The sequence below is a fragment of the Coturnix japonica genome, unplaced genomic scaffold (genome assembly GCF_054131305.1).
Source record: "Coturnix japonica strain WE unplaced genomic scaffold, WE-NBRP24 Scf111, whole genome shotgun sequence".
Taxonomy (NCBI): Eukaryota; Metazoa; Chordata; class Aves; order Galliformes; family Phasianidae; genus Coturnix; species Coturnix japonica.
Window position 1 is genome coordinate 1 of NW_028189014.1, and position 18256 is coordinate 18256.

General features: G+C 58.0%; 2 protein-coding genes across 2 annotated transcripts; both read right to left on the reverse strand.

The window, feature by feature from the left end:
* Positions 1-6: 6 nt before the first annotated feature.
* Positions 7-13761, reverse strand: LOC107307747 (intercellular adhesion molecule 1-like; the record flags this gene model as incomplete). Its single annotated transcript, XM_085535198.1, has 8 exons — positions 13666-13761; positions 12293-12433; positions 11679-11737; positions 8841-8904; positions 5090-5365; positions 3298-3636; positions 1934-2215; positions 7-272 (listed from the first exon to the last, which is right to left on the reverse strand). Coding segments are annotated over exons 1-8 (1461 nt in total), but the record flags the coding sequence as incomplete, so codon positions are not given.
* On the reverse strand, positions 8912-11341 carry LOC146751215 (uncharacterized; the record flags this gene model as incomplete). Its single annotated transcript, XM_085535196.1, has 1 exon — positions 8912-11341. A coding segment is annotated over one exon (2430 nt), but the record flags the coding sequence as incomplete, so codon positions are not given.
* Positions 13762-18256: the final 4495 nt, after the last annotated feature.

Sequence of the window (18256 nt, forward strand, 5' to 3'; positions counted from 1 at the left end):
CACCTCCATCGTCCCCTCGGTCTCTTTGGTCACCACGTCGCCCCCCCCCAATTCCAGCCGTGCCCGACAACTCAAGTTCCGTCCATGGTCCCATCGCTGCGGTACCACGGACAGCTCCACTTCCGGTTCCGACCCTTCGGTCAGAACCGAACCGTCCGAACCGAGCAGCTGCAGCCGGACCGAGGGCGGGTCCGACGGAGCCGAACGGCACCGAACCCGGAAAGGGCGACCGGCAGGAACCGGGCGGAGCTCCAGGGTGGGGGGGGGGAAACCTATGGGGGGGGACAGGGGAGGGGGGGGGGTTATGGGGTGGGGGCTTATAGGGTTGGGGTGGGGGTGGTTGTGGGGTTTGGGGTTGGGGCTTATGGGGTGGGGAGTCTGTGGGGTGGGGGCTTATAGGGTTGGGTCGCTCATGGGGTTGGGTTTATGGGGTGGGGGTCGCTGTGGGGTTTGGGGTTGGGGATATGGGGTGGGGGATGGGGAGTCTGTGGGGTGGGGGGGGGTGGGCTTATGGGGTGGGGGTCGCTGTGGGGTGGGGGCTTATATGGTTGGGGTGGAGGTGGCTGTGGGGTTTGGGGTTGGGGCTTATGGGGTGGCTGTGGGGTGGGGGCTTATAGGGTTGGGATGGGGGTGGTTGTGGGGTTTGGGGTTGGGGTTTATGGGGTAGGGGTGGTTGTGGGGTTTGGGCTTATGGGGTGGGGGTGGTTGTGGGGTTTGGGGTTGGGGTTTATGGGGTTGGGGTGGTTGCGGGGTTGGGGCTTATGGGGTGGGGATGGGGATTCTGGGGGGTGGGGGCTTATAGGGTGGCTGTGGGGTTTGGGCTTATGGGGTGGGGGTGGTTGTGGGGTTTGGGGTTGGGGATATGGAGTGGGGATGGGGGCTTATGGGGTTGGAGGGGGTGGCTGTGGGGTGGGGGCTTGTAGGGTTGGGGTGGGGGTGGTTGTGGGGTTGGGGCTTATGGGGTGGGGAGTCTGTGGGGTGGGGGCTTATAGGGTTGGGTCGCTTATGGGGTTGGGTTTATGGGGTGGGGGTCGCTGTGGGGTTTGGGGTTGGGGCTTATGGGGTTGGGGTGGGGGTGGTTGTGGGGTTTGGGGTGGGAGGGGATGGGGTGGGGTGGGGATATGGGCTCTATGGGCTCAATGGGTCTGGGCTCAATGGCCTCAATGGGATCTATGGGGCTGGGCTCTATGGGATCTATGGGATCTATGGGGCTGGGCTCAATGGCCTCAATGGGATCTATGGGGCTGGGCTCAATGGGATCTATGGGATCTATGGGGCTGGGCTCAATGGCCTCAATGGGATCTATGGGGCTGGGCTCAATGGGATCTATGGGCTCTATGGGGCTGGGCTCAATGGCCTCAATGGGATCTATGGGGCTGGACTCAATGGGATCTATGGGCTCTATGGGGCTGGGCTCAATGGGCTCAATGGGCTCAATGGACTCAATGGGCTCAATGGAATCTATGGACTCAATGGGATCTATGGGGCTGGGCTCAATGGACTCAATGGGCTCAATGGACTCAATGGGCTCAATGGAATATATGGACTCAATGGGATCTATGGGGCTGGGCTCAATGGACTCAATGGGCTCAATGGACTCTATGGGATCTATGGGATCTATGGGGCTGGTCTCAATGGGCTCTGTGGGCTCTATGGGATCTATGGGGCTTGACTCAATGGACTCAATGGGCTCAATAGGCTCAATGGGATCTATGGGGCTGGACTCAATGGGATCTATAGGATCTATGGGATCTATGGGGCTGGTCTCAATGGGATCTATGGACTCAATGGGCTCAATGGGGCTGGTCTCAATGGGCTCAATGGGGCTGGTCTCAATGGGATCTATGGGGCTGGGCTCAATGGTCTCAATGGGGCTGGTCTCAATGTGCTCCCCATAAGCCCCCCCCCTATATCCCCCCCATAGTTTCCATACTGTAAACGCGGATCATGGCTGTTGTGCTGCGTTGTCCCGCCCCCACGGCCGCGGTGCATTTCAATTGGCTGCTCCCCACGGTTCCGGTTCGGATCCGACCTTGGGCCTTCACTTCTTCCTCCGTGATTGACAGCTCGGTTTCCTCCAATGGCGTCCCGTCCAGCTCCAACCACACGCGGGTTTCGGCCAATGGGAAAGCTCCCCGAACGACGCAGCTGAAGGATGATTGGCTGCCCGCCTCCATGTGGGGGGGGGGGAAGAGCTGGGGGGGGGATGGGAGGGCTGGGGGGGGACAGGGGGGGGTTATTATAGGGGGGGTTATTAAAGGGGGGGTAATTATAGGGGGGGTTATTAGGCCTTGGATTAGGCCTTGGATTGGGATTAGGCCTTGATTAGGACTAGGCCTTGGATTAGGATTAGGCCTTGGATTTGGATTGGGATTAGGATTAGGCCTTGGATTGGGATTAGGCCTCGGATTTGGATTAGGATTAGGCCTTGGATTGGGATTAGGACATGGATTGGGATTAGGACTAGGCCTTGGATTAGAACTAGACCTTGGATTAGGCCTTGGTTTAGGCCTTGGATTCAGACTAGGCCTCGGATTAGGCCTTGGATTCGGACTAGGCCTTGGATTAGGCCTTGGATTAGGATTAGGCCTTGGATTCGGACTAGGCCTTGGTTTAGGCCTTGGATTTGGACTAGGCCTTGGATTGGATTGGGATTAGAATTAGGCCTCGGATTAGGCCTTGGATTCGGCCTTGGATTCAGACTAGGCCTTGGTTTAGGCCTTGGATTGGGATTAGGCCTTGAATTAGGTCATGGATTAGGGCTGGGACTAAGCCATGGATTGGATTGGGATTAGGATTAGGCCTTGGATTCGGACTAGGCCTCGGATTAGGCCTTGGATTGGATTGGGATTAGAATTAGGCCTCGGTTTAGGCCTTGGATTCAGACTAGGCCTTGGATTAGGCCTTAGTTTAGGCCTTGGATTCAGACTAGGCCTCGGATTAGGCCTTGGATTGGATTGGGATTAGAATTAGGCCTTGGATTCGGACTAGGCCTTGGATTAGGCCTTGGATTCAGACTAGGCCTTGGATTAGGCCTTGTTTTAGGCCTTGGATTTGGACTAGGCCTTGGATTGGATTGGGATTAGAATTAGGCCTCGGATTAGACCTTGGATTAGGATTAGGCCTCGGATTCGGACTAGGCCTTGGATTAGGCCTCGGATTCGGACTAGGCCTCGGATTAGGCCTTGGATTGGATTGGGATTAGAATTAGGCCTCGGATTCAGTCTAGGCCTTGGTTTAGGCCTCGGATTCGGACTAGGCCTCAGACCCGTCCGCCATGTTGTCCCCGCCCCTCACCGTACACCTCGATCCTGATTGGCGGAGCAGCTCTCGCGAAGAGCGGCCCGTGCGGCCTCAACGAGAGCTCGGCGTGACACAGCGCCACCTGCCCGTGGTCCTCCAGCCCAGCATTCAACGCGTGCCGCACCGTAATGGCGGCAGCGCCACTTCCGGTCGTTCCACTTCCGCTTCCGGTGGGGAAGCGATGGCTGCTGAGCGTTTCCGTCCCGCGCCGTAACGTCACGGTCAGGTTGGACAATGGGCCGCACTCGGCCACGTGACACAGGAGGGTCAGCTCCGAGCCCACCGGAACCGGAAGTGGGGGGATGGAGGCCAACGTGACCCAGGAAGGGGGCTCTGTGGGGGGGAGGGGGGGGGGTAATAGAACGTTATGGGGCGGCCCAATAAGTGCTATAGGGACCCTATAAAGCTATGGGGTGACCCTATAAATGATATAGGGACCCTATAAATGCTATAGGGTGACCCTATAAAGTGCTATAGGGTGACCCTATAAAGTGCTATAGGGTGACCCTATATCCCCCGACCCTATATCCCCCCCAATCCCGACCCTATATCCCCCCATCCCTATACCCCAACCCTATAACCCCCCGACCCTATAACCCCCCAACTCCAACCCTATATCCCCCCTGAACCCAACCCTATATCCCCCCAACCCCGACCCCCACCCTATAACCCCAACCCTGACCCTATAACCCCAATCCCAACCCTATATCCCACCACAACCCCGACCCTATAACCCCCTGACCCTATACCCCCCAACCCTACATCCCCCTGACCCTATAAGCCCCTGACCCTATAACCCCCCAATCCCAACCCTATATCCCACCATCCCTATAACTCCAATCCCAACCCTATAACCCACCCCAACCCTATATCCCCTCGACCCTATATCCAACCCCAACCCTATATCCTGACCCTATAACCCCAATCCCAACCCTATAACCCCCCATCCCTATACCCCAACCCTATAACCCCTGGTCCTATAACCCCAATCCCGACCCTATAACCCCCCCTTATCCTATATCCCTACTGACCCTATAACCCGACCCTATAACCCCAATCCCAACCCTATAACCCCAATCCTGACCCTATAACCCCAATCCCGGCCCTATAACCCCAACCCTATAACCCCAATCCTGACCCTATATCCCGACCTTATAACCCCTCCTATCCTATATCCCTACTGACCCTATAACCCCAATCCCGACCCTATAACCCCAATCCCGGCCCTATAACCTCAATCCCGACCCTATATCCCCCTATACCCCCCCCAGACCCTATAACCCCCCGACCCTATATCCCCCCAACCCTATATCCCGACCCTATAACCCCAATCCCAACCCTATAACCCGACCCTATAACCCCAATCCCGGCCCTATAACCCCAATCCCGACCCTATAACCCCAATCCCGACCCTATAACCCCAATCCCAACTCTATACCCCGACCCTATATCCCGACCCTATAACCCCCCGACCCTATAACCCCAACCCTATAACCCCAATCCCAACCCTATAACCCCAATCCCGACCCTATAACCCCAATCCCGACCCTATACCCCAACCCTATAACCCCGACCCTATAACCCCAATCCCGACCCTATAACCCCAATCCCAACCCTATAACCCCAATCCCGACCCTATATCCCAACCCTATACCCCCAACCCCGACCCTATAACCCCAATCCCAACCCTATAACCCCCCTTATCCTATATCCCTACTGACCCTATACCCCCGACCCTATAACCCGACCCTATAACCCGACCCTATATCCCGACCCCGCTGCTCACTATAGACCACAATGGCCGTGCTCCCATTGGCCGCGCTGTCCCCGCACGTGGCCCAGCACGTGGCCGGCTCGGGCTGCCATTGGCTGACGTTGCTCAGTACGAAGCTCCTCCAGGTCCGGCCGCTGGTTCCGGTTCGGCTCCGTTGGGTCCAATGAAGTTCGGGGGGCGGAGCCGGTACCGGGCACCAGCCCCGGGAGCAGTTGATGGACACGGAACCGCCCAGCGGAACCACGGCAACGCGGGGGGACGAGCGGACCCAGAACGACACGGACCGGGCTGGGGGGGAACGGGACCGGGGGGGTTCGGTTCGGTTCGGTTCGGTTTGGGGTAATGGGACCCAATGGGACACATAGGAACTAATGGGGCCCATAGAAACTAATGGGACCCATAGGAACTAATGGGAGCCATAGAAACTAATGGGACGAGGACAGAACCGGGTCGGGGGGGTTCGGGTTCGGTTCGGGGGGGGGGGGTAATGGAACCGAATGGGACCCATAGGAACTAATGGGGGGGAACGGGACCGGGGGGGGTTCGGTTCGGGGTAATGGGACCCAATGGGAGCCATAGAACTGAATGGGGGGGGTTCGGTTCGGTTCAGGGTAATGGGACCGAATGGGACCCATAGAAACTAATGGGGGGGGGGGGTCGGTTCGGTTCAGTTCGGTTCGGAGGGGGGTAATGGAACTGAATGGGACCCATAGAAACTTATGGGGGGGGGGGGGGTTCGGTTCGGTTCGGAGGGGGGGAACGGAACCTAATGGAACCCTTAGAAACTAATGGGAGCCATAGGAACTAATGGGGGGGGGGGGGGGGGTTCGGTTCGGTTCGGGGTAATGGGACCGAATGGGAGCCATAGAACTGAATGGGAGCCATAGGAACTAATGGGACCCATAGGAACTAATGGGAGCCATAGGAACTAATGGGACCGACGGGGCTGGGGGGGGAACGGGACCGGGGGGGGGGTTCGGTTCGGTTCGGGGTAATGGGACCCAATGGGGCCCATAGGAACTAATGGGGGAGACACGGAACCGGGGGGGTTCGGTTCGGGGGGGGGTAATGGGACCCAATGGGAGCCATAGGAACTAATGGGGGGGGTTCGGTTCGGTTCGGGGTAATGGAACCGAATGGGACCCATAGAAACTAATGGGACCCATAGGAACTAATGGGACCCATAGAACTGAATGGGAGGGGGGTTCGGTTCGGTTCGGGGTAATGGGACTGAATGGGACCCATAGGAACTAATGGGACCCATAGGAACTAATGGGACCGACGGGGCTGGGGGGGACACGGAACCGGGGGGGGGTCGGTTCGGTTCGGTTCGGGGGGGGGGGGTAATGGAACCGAATAGGACCCATAGGAACTAATGGGGGGGACACGGAACCGGGTCGGGACCGGGGGGGGGTTCGGTTCGGGGTAATGGAACCGAATGGGACCCATAGAAACTAATGGGACCCATAGGAACTAATGGGACCCATAGGAACTAATGGGGGGGGGGGTCGGTTCGGGGTAATGGGACCCAATGGGACCCATAGGAACTAATGGGGGGGACACGGAACCGGGGGGGTTCGGTTCGGGGTAATGGGACCCAATGGGGCCCATAGAACTGAATGGGGGGGGGGGGAGGTTCGGTTCGGAGGGGGGGAACGGAAACGAATGGGAGCCATAGAAATTAATGGGGGGGGGTTCGGTTCGGGGGGGGGTAATGGGGCCCAATGGGAGCCATAGGAACTAATGGGGGGGGTTCGGTTCGGTTCGGGGGGGAGTAATGGGACCCAATGGGAGCCATAGGAACTAATGGGACCCATAGAAACTAATGGGACCGACGGGGCTGGGGGGGGAACGGGACCGGGGGGGGTTCGGTTCGGTTCGGGGTAATGGGACCCAATAGGAGCCATAGGAACTAATGGGGGGGGTTCGGTTCGGTTCGGGGTAATGGGACCGAATGGGACCCATAGAACTGAATGGGAGTCATAGGAACTAATGGGGGGGGGGGGGGTTCGGTTCTGGGTAATGGAACCGAATGGGACCCATAGAAACTAATGGGGGGGGACACGGAACCGGGTCGGGACCGGGGGGGGGTTCGGTTCGGGGTAATGGAACTGAATGGGGCCCATAGAACTGAATGGGACCCATAGGAACTAATGGGGGGGAACGGGACCGGGGGGGGTCGGGTCGGTTCGGGGTAATGGGACCCAATGGGAGCCATAGGAACTAATGGGGGGGACACGGAACCGGGGGGGTTCGGTTCGGGGTAATGGAACTGAATGGGGCCCATAGGAACTAATGGGACCGACGGGGCTGGGGGGGGAACGGGACCGGGGGGGGTCGGTTCGGTTCGGGGTAATGGAACCGAATGGGACCCATAGAACTGAATGGGACCCATAGGAACTAATGGGGGGGGGGGGGGGTTCGGTTCGGTTTGGGGTAATGGGACCCAATGGGAGCCATAGAAACTAATGGGGGGGGGTTCGGTTCGGTTTGGGGTAATGGAACCGAATGGGACCCATAGAAACTAATGGGACCGACGGGGCTGGGGGGGGAACGGGACCGGGGGGGGTTCGGTTCGGTTCGGAGGGGGGTAATGGGACCCAATGGGAGCCATAGAACTGAATGGGAGCCATAGGAACTAATGGGGGGGGGGTTCGGTTCGGTTCGGGGTAATGGGACCCAATGGGACCCATAGGAACTAATGGGGGGGACACGGAACCGGGGGGGTTCGGTTCGGTTCGGCAGGGGGGAGGGGGGAACGGAACCGAATGGGAGCCATAGAAACTAATGGGACCCATAGAAACTAATGGGAGCCATAGAAACTAATGGGGGGTGGTTCGGTTCAGTTCGGGGTAATGGGACCGAATGGGACCCATAGAAACTAATGGGGGGGGGTTCGGTTCGGTTCGGGGGGGGGTAGTGGAACTGAATGGGAGCCATAGGAACTAATGGGACCCATAGGAACTAATGGGACCCATAGGAACTAATGGGGCCCATAGAAACTAATGGGGCCCATAGAAACTAATGGGGCCCATAGAAACTAATGGGGCCCATAGAAACTAATGGGAGCCATAGAAACTAATGGGACCCATAGAACTGAATGGAACCCATAGAAACTAATGGGGCCCATAGAAACTAATGGGACCCATATGAACTAATGGGACCCATAGGAACTAATGGGACCCATAGAACCAAGTGGAACCCCAGACCCAAATGGGACCCCCCCATCAACAAGCCAGGATCCCAAATCCAATAGGTCAGGGCTCCACCCCCCCCATAATAATAAATATGGGACCCCCCCCATAATAACGAATCAGGGGGACCCCCCCCCCATAATAACAAATATGGGACCCTCCCCCATAATAACAACCCCCCCCATAATAACGAATCAGGGGGACCCCCCATAATAACAAATATGGGACCCCCCCCCTCATAATAACGAATCGGGGGGACCCCCCCATAATAATATGGGACCCCCCCCATAATAACGACCCCCCCCATAATAACATGGGACCCCCCGCATAATAATATGGGACCCCCCCCATAATAACAAATATGGGACCCCCCACATAATAATGACCCCCCCCCCATAATAACATGGGACCCCCCCCATAATAACAAATATGGGACCCCCCACATAATAATGACCCCCCCCCATAATAATATGGGACCCCCCCCATAATAACAATTATGGGACCCGCCCATAATAACGACCCCCCCATAATAACGACCCCCCCCCATAATAACGACCCCCCCCCATTACCTGTGAGTGCCAGGAGCAGGGGGGGCAGCAGCTGAGCGGCCGCTTGGGGGGCTGCCATGGGGGGCTGGGGGTGGAAGGGGGGGAGGATGAGGAGGGGAGGAAGGAGCCGGGAAGGGATGGGGGGGAGGAGGAGGAGGATGGAGAGGAAGGTAATGGGGGTAAGATGGGGATGAGGATGAGGAGGAGGAAGGCAATGGGGGTGGATGAGGAGGAGGAGGGATGAAGGCAATGGATGGCAATGGGGATGAATGAGGAGGAGGAGGAGGAGGAGGAGGAAGGCAATGGGGGTGGATGAGGAGGAGGATGAGGAGGGGATGAAGGCAATGGGGACAGATGGGGCTGGGGAGGAGGAGGAGGAGGGGATGAAGGCAATGGATGGCAATGGGGATGAATGAGGAGGAGGAGGAGGAGGAAGGGGATGAAGGCAATGGGGGTGGATGGGGACGAGGATGAGGAGGGGGGGATGAAGGCAATGGATGGCAATGGGGGTGGATGAGGAGGAGGATGAGGATGATGAGGATGAGGGATGAAGGCAACGGGGGTGGATGAGGAGGAGGAGGAAGGGATGAAGGCAATGGGGGTGGATAGGGCTGAGGAAGAGGAGGAGGAGGGATGAAGGCAATGGATGGCAATGGGGTGAGGAGGAGGAGGAGGAGGGGATGAGGGATGAAGGAATGGATGGCAATGGGGGCGTGGATGATGAGGAGGAGGGGATGAAGGCAATGGGGTGAGGATGAGGAGGAGGGATGAAGGCAATGGGAGGCAATGGGGGTGGATGAGGAGGAGGATGAGAAGGGGGGGATGAAGGCAATGGATGGCAATGGAGCTGAGGATGATGAGGAGGAGGAGGGGGGGATGAAGGCACTGGAGCTGAGTGAGGATGAGGAGGAGGGATGAAGGCAATGGGGCTGGATGGGGACGAGGATGAGGAAGGCAATGGGGGTGGATGAGGAGGAGGATGAGGATGATGAGGATGAGGGATGAAGGCAACGGGGGTGGATGGGGCTGAGGATGAGGAGGAGGGATGAAGGCAATGGATGGTAATGGGGGTGGATAGGGCTGAGGATGAGGAGGGGATGAAGGCAATGGATGGCAATGGGGGTGAGGATGATGAGGAGGAGGAGGGGGGGATGAAGGCACTGGGGCTGAGTGAGGATGAGGAGGAGGGATGAAGGCAATGGGGCTGGATGGGGACGAGGATGAGGAGGAGGAAGGCAATGGGGGTGGATGAGGAGGAGGATGAGGAGGGGATGAAGGCAATGGGGGCGGATGGGGCTGAGGAAGAGGAGGAGGAGGGGATGAAGGCAATGGATGGCAATGGGGATGAATGAGGAGGAGGAGGGGATGAAGGCAATAGAGGTGGATGAAGAGGAGGAGGAGGGGATGAAGGCAACAGGGATGGATGGAGTTGAGGAGGAGGAGGATGAGGAGGAGGGGATGAAGGCAATGGGGGTGGATGAGGAGGAGGATGATGAGGATGAGGGATGAAGGCAATGGGGGAGAATAGGGCTGAGGATGAGGAGGAGGAGGAGAAGGGGATGAAGGCAATAGGGGTGAATAGGGCTGAGGAGGAGGAGGAGGGATGAAGGCAATGGGGCTGAGTGAGGATGAGGAGGGGATGGAGGCAATGGGAGGCAGTGGGGGTGAATGAGGAGGAGGAGGATAAGGAGGAGGGGATGAAGGCAATGGGGGCGGATGGGGCTGAGGAAGAGGAGGAGGAGGAGAAGGGGATGAAGGCAATGGATGGCAATGGGGCTGAATGAGGATGAGGAGGGGATGAAGGCAGTAGAGGTGGATGAAGAGGAGGAGGAGGGGATGAAGGCAACGGGGGTGGATGGAGCTGAGGAGGAGGAGGATGAGGAGGAGGGGATGAAGGCAATGGGGGTGGATGAGGAGGAGGATGATGAGGATGAGGGATGAAGGCAATGGGGGAGAATAGGGCTGAGGATGAGGAGGGGGGATGAAGGCAATGGGGGTGGATGAAGAGGAGGAGGAGGGGATGAAGGCAATGGGGGCGGATGAGGAGGAGGAGGATGAGGAGGGATGAAGGCAATGGATGGCAATGGGGATGAATGAGGAGGAGGAGGAAGAGGGATGAAAGCAATGGGGGTGGATGAGGAGGAGGATGAGGAGGGGGGGATGAAGGCAATGGATGGGAATGGGACTGAGGAGGAGGAAGGGATGAAGGCAATGGGGGTGGATGGGGGTGAATGAGGAGGAGGATGATGAGGATGAGGGATGAAGGCAATGGGGGAGAACAGGGATGAGGAGGAGGGGATGAAGGCAATGGGGGTGGATGGGGATGAGGAGGAGGAGGATGGAGATGAAGGCAATGGGGGTGAATGAGGATGAGGAGGGGATGAAGGCAATGGGGTGAGGATGAAGAGGAGGGGATGAAGGCAATGGGGGTGGACGGGGCTGAGGAGGAGGAGGAGGATGGAGATGAAGGCAATGGATGGCAATGGGGGTGAGTGAGGATGAGGGGATGAAGGCAATAGAAGTCAATGGGGCTGAGGAGGAGGAGGATGATGAGGGATGAAGGCAATGGAGCCGAATAGGGCTGAGGAGGAGGAGGGGGCTGAGGATGAGGGGATGAAGGCAATGGGGGTTAATGGGGCTGAGGATGAGGAGGATGATGATGAAGGCAATGGATGTCAATGGGGCTGAGGATGAGGAGGATGATGATGAAGGCAATGGATGTCAATGGGGCTGAGGATGAGGAGGATGAAGGCAATGGATGTCAATGGGGCTGAGGATGCTGCTGAATCAATGGGGGTCAATGAGGATGATGAGGGTGTGATGAAGGCTCCCCCCCCCCCCCCCCCCCTTTGGACTCACGTTGCCGTGACAACCCGGTTCCGTCCCGTCGGTACCACGCGGCCCCGGCGCTGTCAGCGCTTATATATGGGGGGGGGAAGGGGGTGGGGTCATAAATGGCAAGGAAGCCCCGCCCCCATCATTAATTGACCAATGGGGAGACAGAAAGCTCGATTTAGCCCCGCCCCCATCAAAGTGACCAATGGGGAGCCAGAAATCCCGACTTGGCCCCGCCCACAACAAAGCGACCAATAGGGAGCCAGAAATCCCGACTTCGCCCCGCCCACAACAAATTGACCAATGGGGAGCCAGAAATCCCGACTTCGCCCCGCCCCCTCCACCATACTAATGAATGGGATCCCATAGCCCGTAGCCCCGCCCCCTTATACCCTAGCGACCAATCAGGATCGCCGTATCTTATAACCACGCCCCCTCGCTCCTCATTGACCAATGGGGAGCGCCGAACTCGGCTCCATTCATAACTATGGGGGCGGGTGGGGGAGGGGAGGGGGTCCATTATAACCCCTTATCAATGGGGGGAGGGGGGGGGTCTATTATCACCCCCTTTATATGGGGGGGGTCCCATATCTGCCCCCATTATCGCCCCCGGTGTGTTGGGGGGGGTCCATTCTCACTCCTGGGGGGGTCCATATTAATCCCCCCCCCCACATGGGGGGGCTTCATCCCCACATTGGGGGCATCGCAGCGGGGGGGGGTCGCGGCTCCTCCTGGGGACGCTCCAACAGCGGCGACAGCGGCGGCGGTACTTCCGGTATCTGATAATGAATATTCATGAGGGTTCATTAATATTCATGAGGTGTTGGTGTTGGGCGGCGGCTCCTTAATATTCATTAGGGGCTGATTAATATTCATTAGGTGTTGGTTAGGATGGATTAGTGGCTGCTTAATATTAATTGGGGGGCTGATTAATATTAATTAGATGTTAAAATGGATTGGTGGCTTCTTAATATTCATTAGGGGGTCGATTAATATTAATTAGATGTTAAAATGGATCGGTGGCTTCTTAATATTCATTAGGGGGCTGGTTAATATTAATAGGGTTTTATATGGAGGGGGTTATGGGGTGACCCCATAGGGTTCTATATGGCAGGGGTTTATGGGGTGACCCCATAGGTTTCTATATGGGGGGGGGTTATGGGGTGACCCCATAGGGTTCTCTATGGGGTGGGGGTGTTTATGGGGTGACCCCCCCATAGGGTTCTATATGGGGTGGGGGTCTTTATGGGGTGCCCCATAGGGTTCTCTATGGGGTGGGGGTTATGGGGTGCCCCCATAGGGTTCTCTATGGGGTGGGGGTGTTTATGGGGTGCCCTATAGGGTTCTCTATGGGGTGGGGGTCTTTATGGGGTGCCCTATAGGGTTCTCTATGGGGTGGGGGTGTTTATAGGGTGCCCTATAGGGTTCTCTATGGGGTGGGGGTTATGGGATGCCCCCATAGGGTTTATATAGGGGGGGTTAATGGGGTCCCCCATAGGGTTCTCTATGGGGTGGGGGTTATGGGGTGCCCTATAGGGTTCTATATGGGGTGGGGGTCTTTATGGGGTGCCCCCATAGGGTTCTCTATGGGGTGGGGGTTATGGGGTGCCCCCATAGGATTATATATGGGGGGGTTATGGGCTGCCCCCATAGGTTTCTATATGGAGGGGGTTATGGGGTGACCCCATAAGGTTCTATATGGGGTGTGTGTTTATGGGGTGCCCCCATAGGGTTCTCTATGGGGTGAGGGTCTTTATAGGGTGACCCCATAGGTTTTTATATGGGGGTGTTTATGGGGTGCCCCATAGGGTTCTCTATGGGGTGGGGGTGTTTATGGGGTCCCCCATAGGGTTCTCTATGGGGTGGGGGTCTTTATGGGGTGCCCTATAGGGTTCTCTATGGGGTGGGGGTTATGGGGTGCCCTATAGGGTTCTCTATGGGGTGGGGGTTATGGGGTGCCCTATAGGGTTCTCTATGGGGTGGGGGTCTTTATGGGGTGCCCCCCCCTCACCGGATCCCACACGCGTTGCACAGGGGGGTCCCATTTTCCGCCGCCCTCCATAACGGGGTCCGCTGGGTCTTACAGGAGGCGCAGCTCCGGGGGGGGGGGGCTATAGGAAATAAAGGGGGGGGGGTTAAATAAGGGGAGGGGGATTAAATAAGGGGAGGGGGCTTAAATGGGGGGGGGGGGGGGATTAAATAGGGGGAGGGGGCTTAAATAAGGGGGGGGGCTTAAATAAGGGGAGGGGACTTTAATTGGGGGGGGGGGATTAAATAAGGGGAGGGAGCTTAAATAGGGGGAGGGGGCTTAAATAAGGGGAGGGGGTCTTAAATAAAGGGGGGGAGCTGAAATAGGGGGAGGGGGCTTAAATGGGGGGGGGGATTAAATAAGGGGAGGGGGCTTAAATAAAGGGGGGGGGCTTAAATAGGGGGAGGGGGCTTAAATGAGGGGGGATTAAATAGGGGAGGGGGCTTAAATAAAGGGGGGGGCTTAAATAAAGGGGGGGGGGCTTAAACAAAGGGGGGGAGCTTAAACAAGGGGAGGGGGCTTAAATAAGGGGAGGGGGCTTAAATAGGGGGAGGGGATTAAATAGGGGAGGGGGCTTAAATAAGGGGAGCGGGCTTAAATAAGAGGGGGGGGCTTAAATAAAGGGGGGGGGCTTAAATAAAGGGGGGGGGCTTAAATAGAGGGAGGGGGCTTAAATAAAGGGAGGGGGCTTAAATAAGGGGGGGGGCTTAAATAAAGGGGGGGGGCTTAAATAAGGGGGGGGGGCAACGCTGGTTAATGCCCCCCCCCCCCAATCCCAATTAAAGGGTGGGGGGGCCCTATAGGAATATAAAGGGGGGGGGGGGGCTTAAATAAGGGGGGGGTCTTAAATAAGGGAGGGGGCTTAAATGGGGGGAGGGGGCTTAAATAAGGGGAGGGGGCAATGCTGGTTAATGCCCCCCCCTCCAATCCCAATTAAAGGGTGGGGGGGCCCTATAGGAATATAAAGGGAGGGGGGGGCTTAAATAAGGGGGGGGTCTTAAATAAGGGGAGGGGGCTTAAATAGGGGGAGGGGGCTTAAATGGGGGGGGGGATTAAATAGGGGGAGGGGGCTTAAATAGGGGGAGGGGGGATTAAATAGGGGGAGGGGGGATTAAATAGGGGGAGGGGGCTTAAATAAAGGGGGGGGGCTTAAATAAAGGGGGGGGCTTAAATAAGGGGAGGGGGCTTAAATAGGGGGAGGGGGCTTAAATGGGGGGAGGGGGCTTAAATAAAGGGAGGGGGCTTAAATAAAGGGAGGGGGCTTAAATAAAGGGAGGGGGCTTAAATGGGGGGGTGGGATTAAATAGGGGGAGGGGGCTTAAATAAGGGGAGGGGGCTTAAATAGGGGGAGGGGGATTAAATAAGGGGGGGGGATTAAATAAGGGGGGGGGGATTAAATAAAGGGGGGGGGATTAAATAAGGGGAGGGGGCAACGCTGGTTAATGCCCCCCCCCCCCAATCCCAATTAAAGGGTGGGGGGGCCCTATAGGAATATAAAGGGGGGGGGTTTAAATAAGGGGGGGGGCTTAAATAAGGGGAGGGGGGCTTAAATAAGGGGAGGGGGCTTAAATAAAGGGGGCGGGGCTTAAATAGGGGGAGGGGGCTTAAATAGGGGGAGGGGGCTTAAATAGGGGGAGGGGGCTTAAATAAGGGGAGGGGGCTTAAATGGGGGGGGGGGCTTAAATAAGGGGAGGGGGCAATGCTGGTTAATGCCCCCCCCCCCAATCCCAATTAAAGGATGGGGGGGCCCTATAGGAATATAAAGGGGGGGGGGGCTTAAATAAGGGGGGGGGCTTAAATAAGGAGGGGACTTAAATAAGGGGGGGGGCTTAAATAAGGGGGGGGGGGGGCAATGCTGGTTTAAGCCCCCCCCCCCCAATTAAAGGGGAACTTACCTGGATTGGGGGGGGCACCATGTTCGTCTTCGGAGCTGCTGCCCCCCCCCAGCCCCCTCCCCAATTTAAGGGGTCGGCGGTGGGAGGGGGGGGCAAAGCTGGAAAGAGAGAAGGGAAGGTTGGGGGGGGGATGTGGGGGTGTATGGGGGGGTATAGGGGTATGGGGGGGGGTATAGGGGTATGGGGGGGGGGGCGTAGGGGTTATGGGGGGGGGCACAAGGGGGGATATATGGGGGTATTTGGGGGGCTGGGGGGGTTATATGGGGTGGGGGGTGCACAAGGGGGTATATATGGGGTGGGGGGTGATGGGGGGCCACTAAAGGGGGGTATATATGGGGTGGGGGGGCACAAGGGGGTATATATGGGGATATATGTGGGTATTTGGGGGGCTGGGGGGGGATATATGGGGTGGGGGGGTACAAGTGGGGATATATGGGGGTATTTGGGGGGCTGGGGGGGGTATATGGGGTGGGGGGGCACAAGGGTGGTATATATGGGGGTTTTTGGGGGGGATATATGGGGTGGGGGGAGGACATGGGGGATTATATGGGGTGGGGGGCTGATGGGGGGCGACTATGGGGGGGGGTTTTGGGGTGGGGGGGGCACAAGGGGGGTATATATGGGGGGGCACAAGGGGGTATATGGGGGTATATGGGGGGCTGGGAGGGGATATATGGGGTGGGGGGGGCACAAGGGGGGTATATATGGGGGTATTTGGGGGGGGATATATGGGGTGGGGGGTACAAGGGGGTTATATGGGGTGGGGGGCACAAGAGGGGTACATATGGGGTTATGTGGGGGGGATATATGGGGTGGGGGGAGGCACAAGGGGGGATATATGGGGTATATATGGGGCTGGGGGGGATATATGGGGTGGGGGGGCACAAGGGGGGATATATGGGGTATATATGGGGCTGGGGGGGATATATGGGGTGGGGGGGCACAAGGGGGGATATATGGGGTATATATGGTGGGCTGGGGGGGGATATATGGGGTGGGGGGGGCACAAGGGGGGATATATGGGGGTATTTGGGGGGGGTATAGGGGTATGGGGGGGGCACAAGGGGAGATATATGGGGGTATTTGGGGGGCTGGGGGGGGAATATATGGGGTGGGGGGGCACAAAGGGGTGATGGGGGGCGACTATGGGGGGGATATGTGGGGTGGGGGGGGCACAAGGGGGTATATATGGGGGGGCACAAGGGGGTTATATGGGGTGGGGGGGCACAAGGGGGTATATATGGGGTATATATGGTGGGCTGGGGGGGGATATATGTGGTGGGGGGGCACAAGGGGGGATATATGGGATATTTGGGGGGCTGGGGGGGGATATATGGGGGGGCACAAGGGGGTGTTTGGGGGGGTCATATGGGTTTATAGGGGGGCACATAGGGGGTACATTAGGGTTAAGGGGGGGCTTATGGGGTCATATGGGGTTATGGGGGGGGTCTTAATGGGGGGGCATAGGGGTACATTGGGGTCATATGGGGTTATGGGGGGGGTCTTATGGGGGGGCACAGGGGTACATTGGGGTCATATGGGGTTATGGGGGGGGGTCTTATGGGGGGGGTCTTATGGGGGGGCACATTGGGGTTATGGGGGGGTCTTATGGGGGGGGCACAGGGGCACATTGGGGTCATATGGGGTTATGGGGGGGGGGGTCTTATGGGAGGGGTCTTATGGGGGGGGGTCCAGGGGTACATTGGGGTTACTGGGGGGGGGGGCATACTGGGTTTAATGGGGGGGGGCACATGGGGGGGGGTCATATGGGGTTATAGGGGTTATGGGGGGGGGGGGGGGTGCTGACCTGCGGTGGGCGGTGATGAGGAGCCCCCCCCCCAATTGATTCCCATTGTGGGGGGGGGGTCCCAACCTAAAGCTGAAGGTGACCCCACGGAACGAGGGGTCCTGGGGGTCCGCCCCACGGCGGGGGGGGCGACTTTTACGGCGGGGGGGGGGGCGAGGGGGGGGGTCTGATAATGGGGAGGGGGCTAAAGGGGGCTCTAATGGAGGGGGGTGACCCATAATGGGGGGGTCCAAATGTGGGGGGGGGGCTAAAAGGGGGCCTAAAGGAGGGGTGGGACCCATAATGGGGGGGTCCAAATGTGGGGGGGGGCCCAGATTGGGGGGGTTTAAATGTGGGGGGGGGTCCCTATGAGGGGGGGTCCCCAAATGGGATTTGAAAAGGGTGGGGGGGCTTAATTTGGGGGGGTCTAATAGTGGGGAGGGGGCTATAAAGGGTTCTAATGGAGGGGGGGGAGCCATAGTGGGGGGGTCTAAATGTGGGGGGGGGCTCAAACTGGGGGTCTCCAATAGGATGGGGGGGTCCAAAAGGGTCTCCAGTATCGAGGGGGGGTTCAAAGGGGACCCTAAATGGGGGGGGGTCTCTATAGGGGTCCCTACATGGGGGGGGGTCCCTATAGGGGTCCCTATAAGGGATGGGGTCTCTAAATGGGGGGGGGTCCCTATAGGGGTTCCTATAAGGGATGGGGTCTCTAAATGGGGGGGGGTCCCTAATGGGGTCCCTATAATGGATGGGGTCCCTAAATGGGGGGGGGTCCCTATAGGGGTTCCTATAATGGATGGGGTCCCTATATGGGGGGGGGTCCCTAATGGGGTCCCTATAAGGGATGGGGTCCCTATATGGGGGGGGGTCTCTATAGGGGTCCCTATAAGGG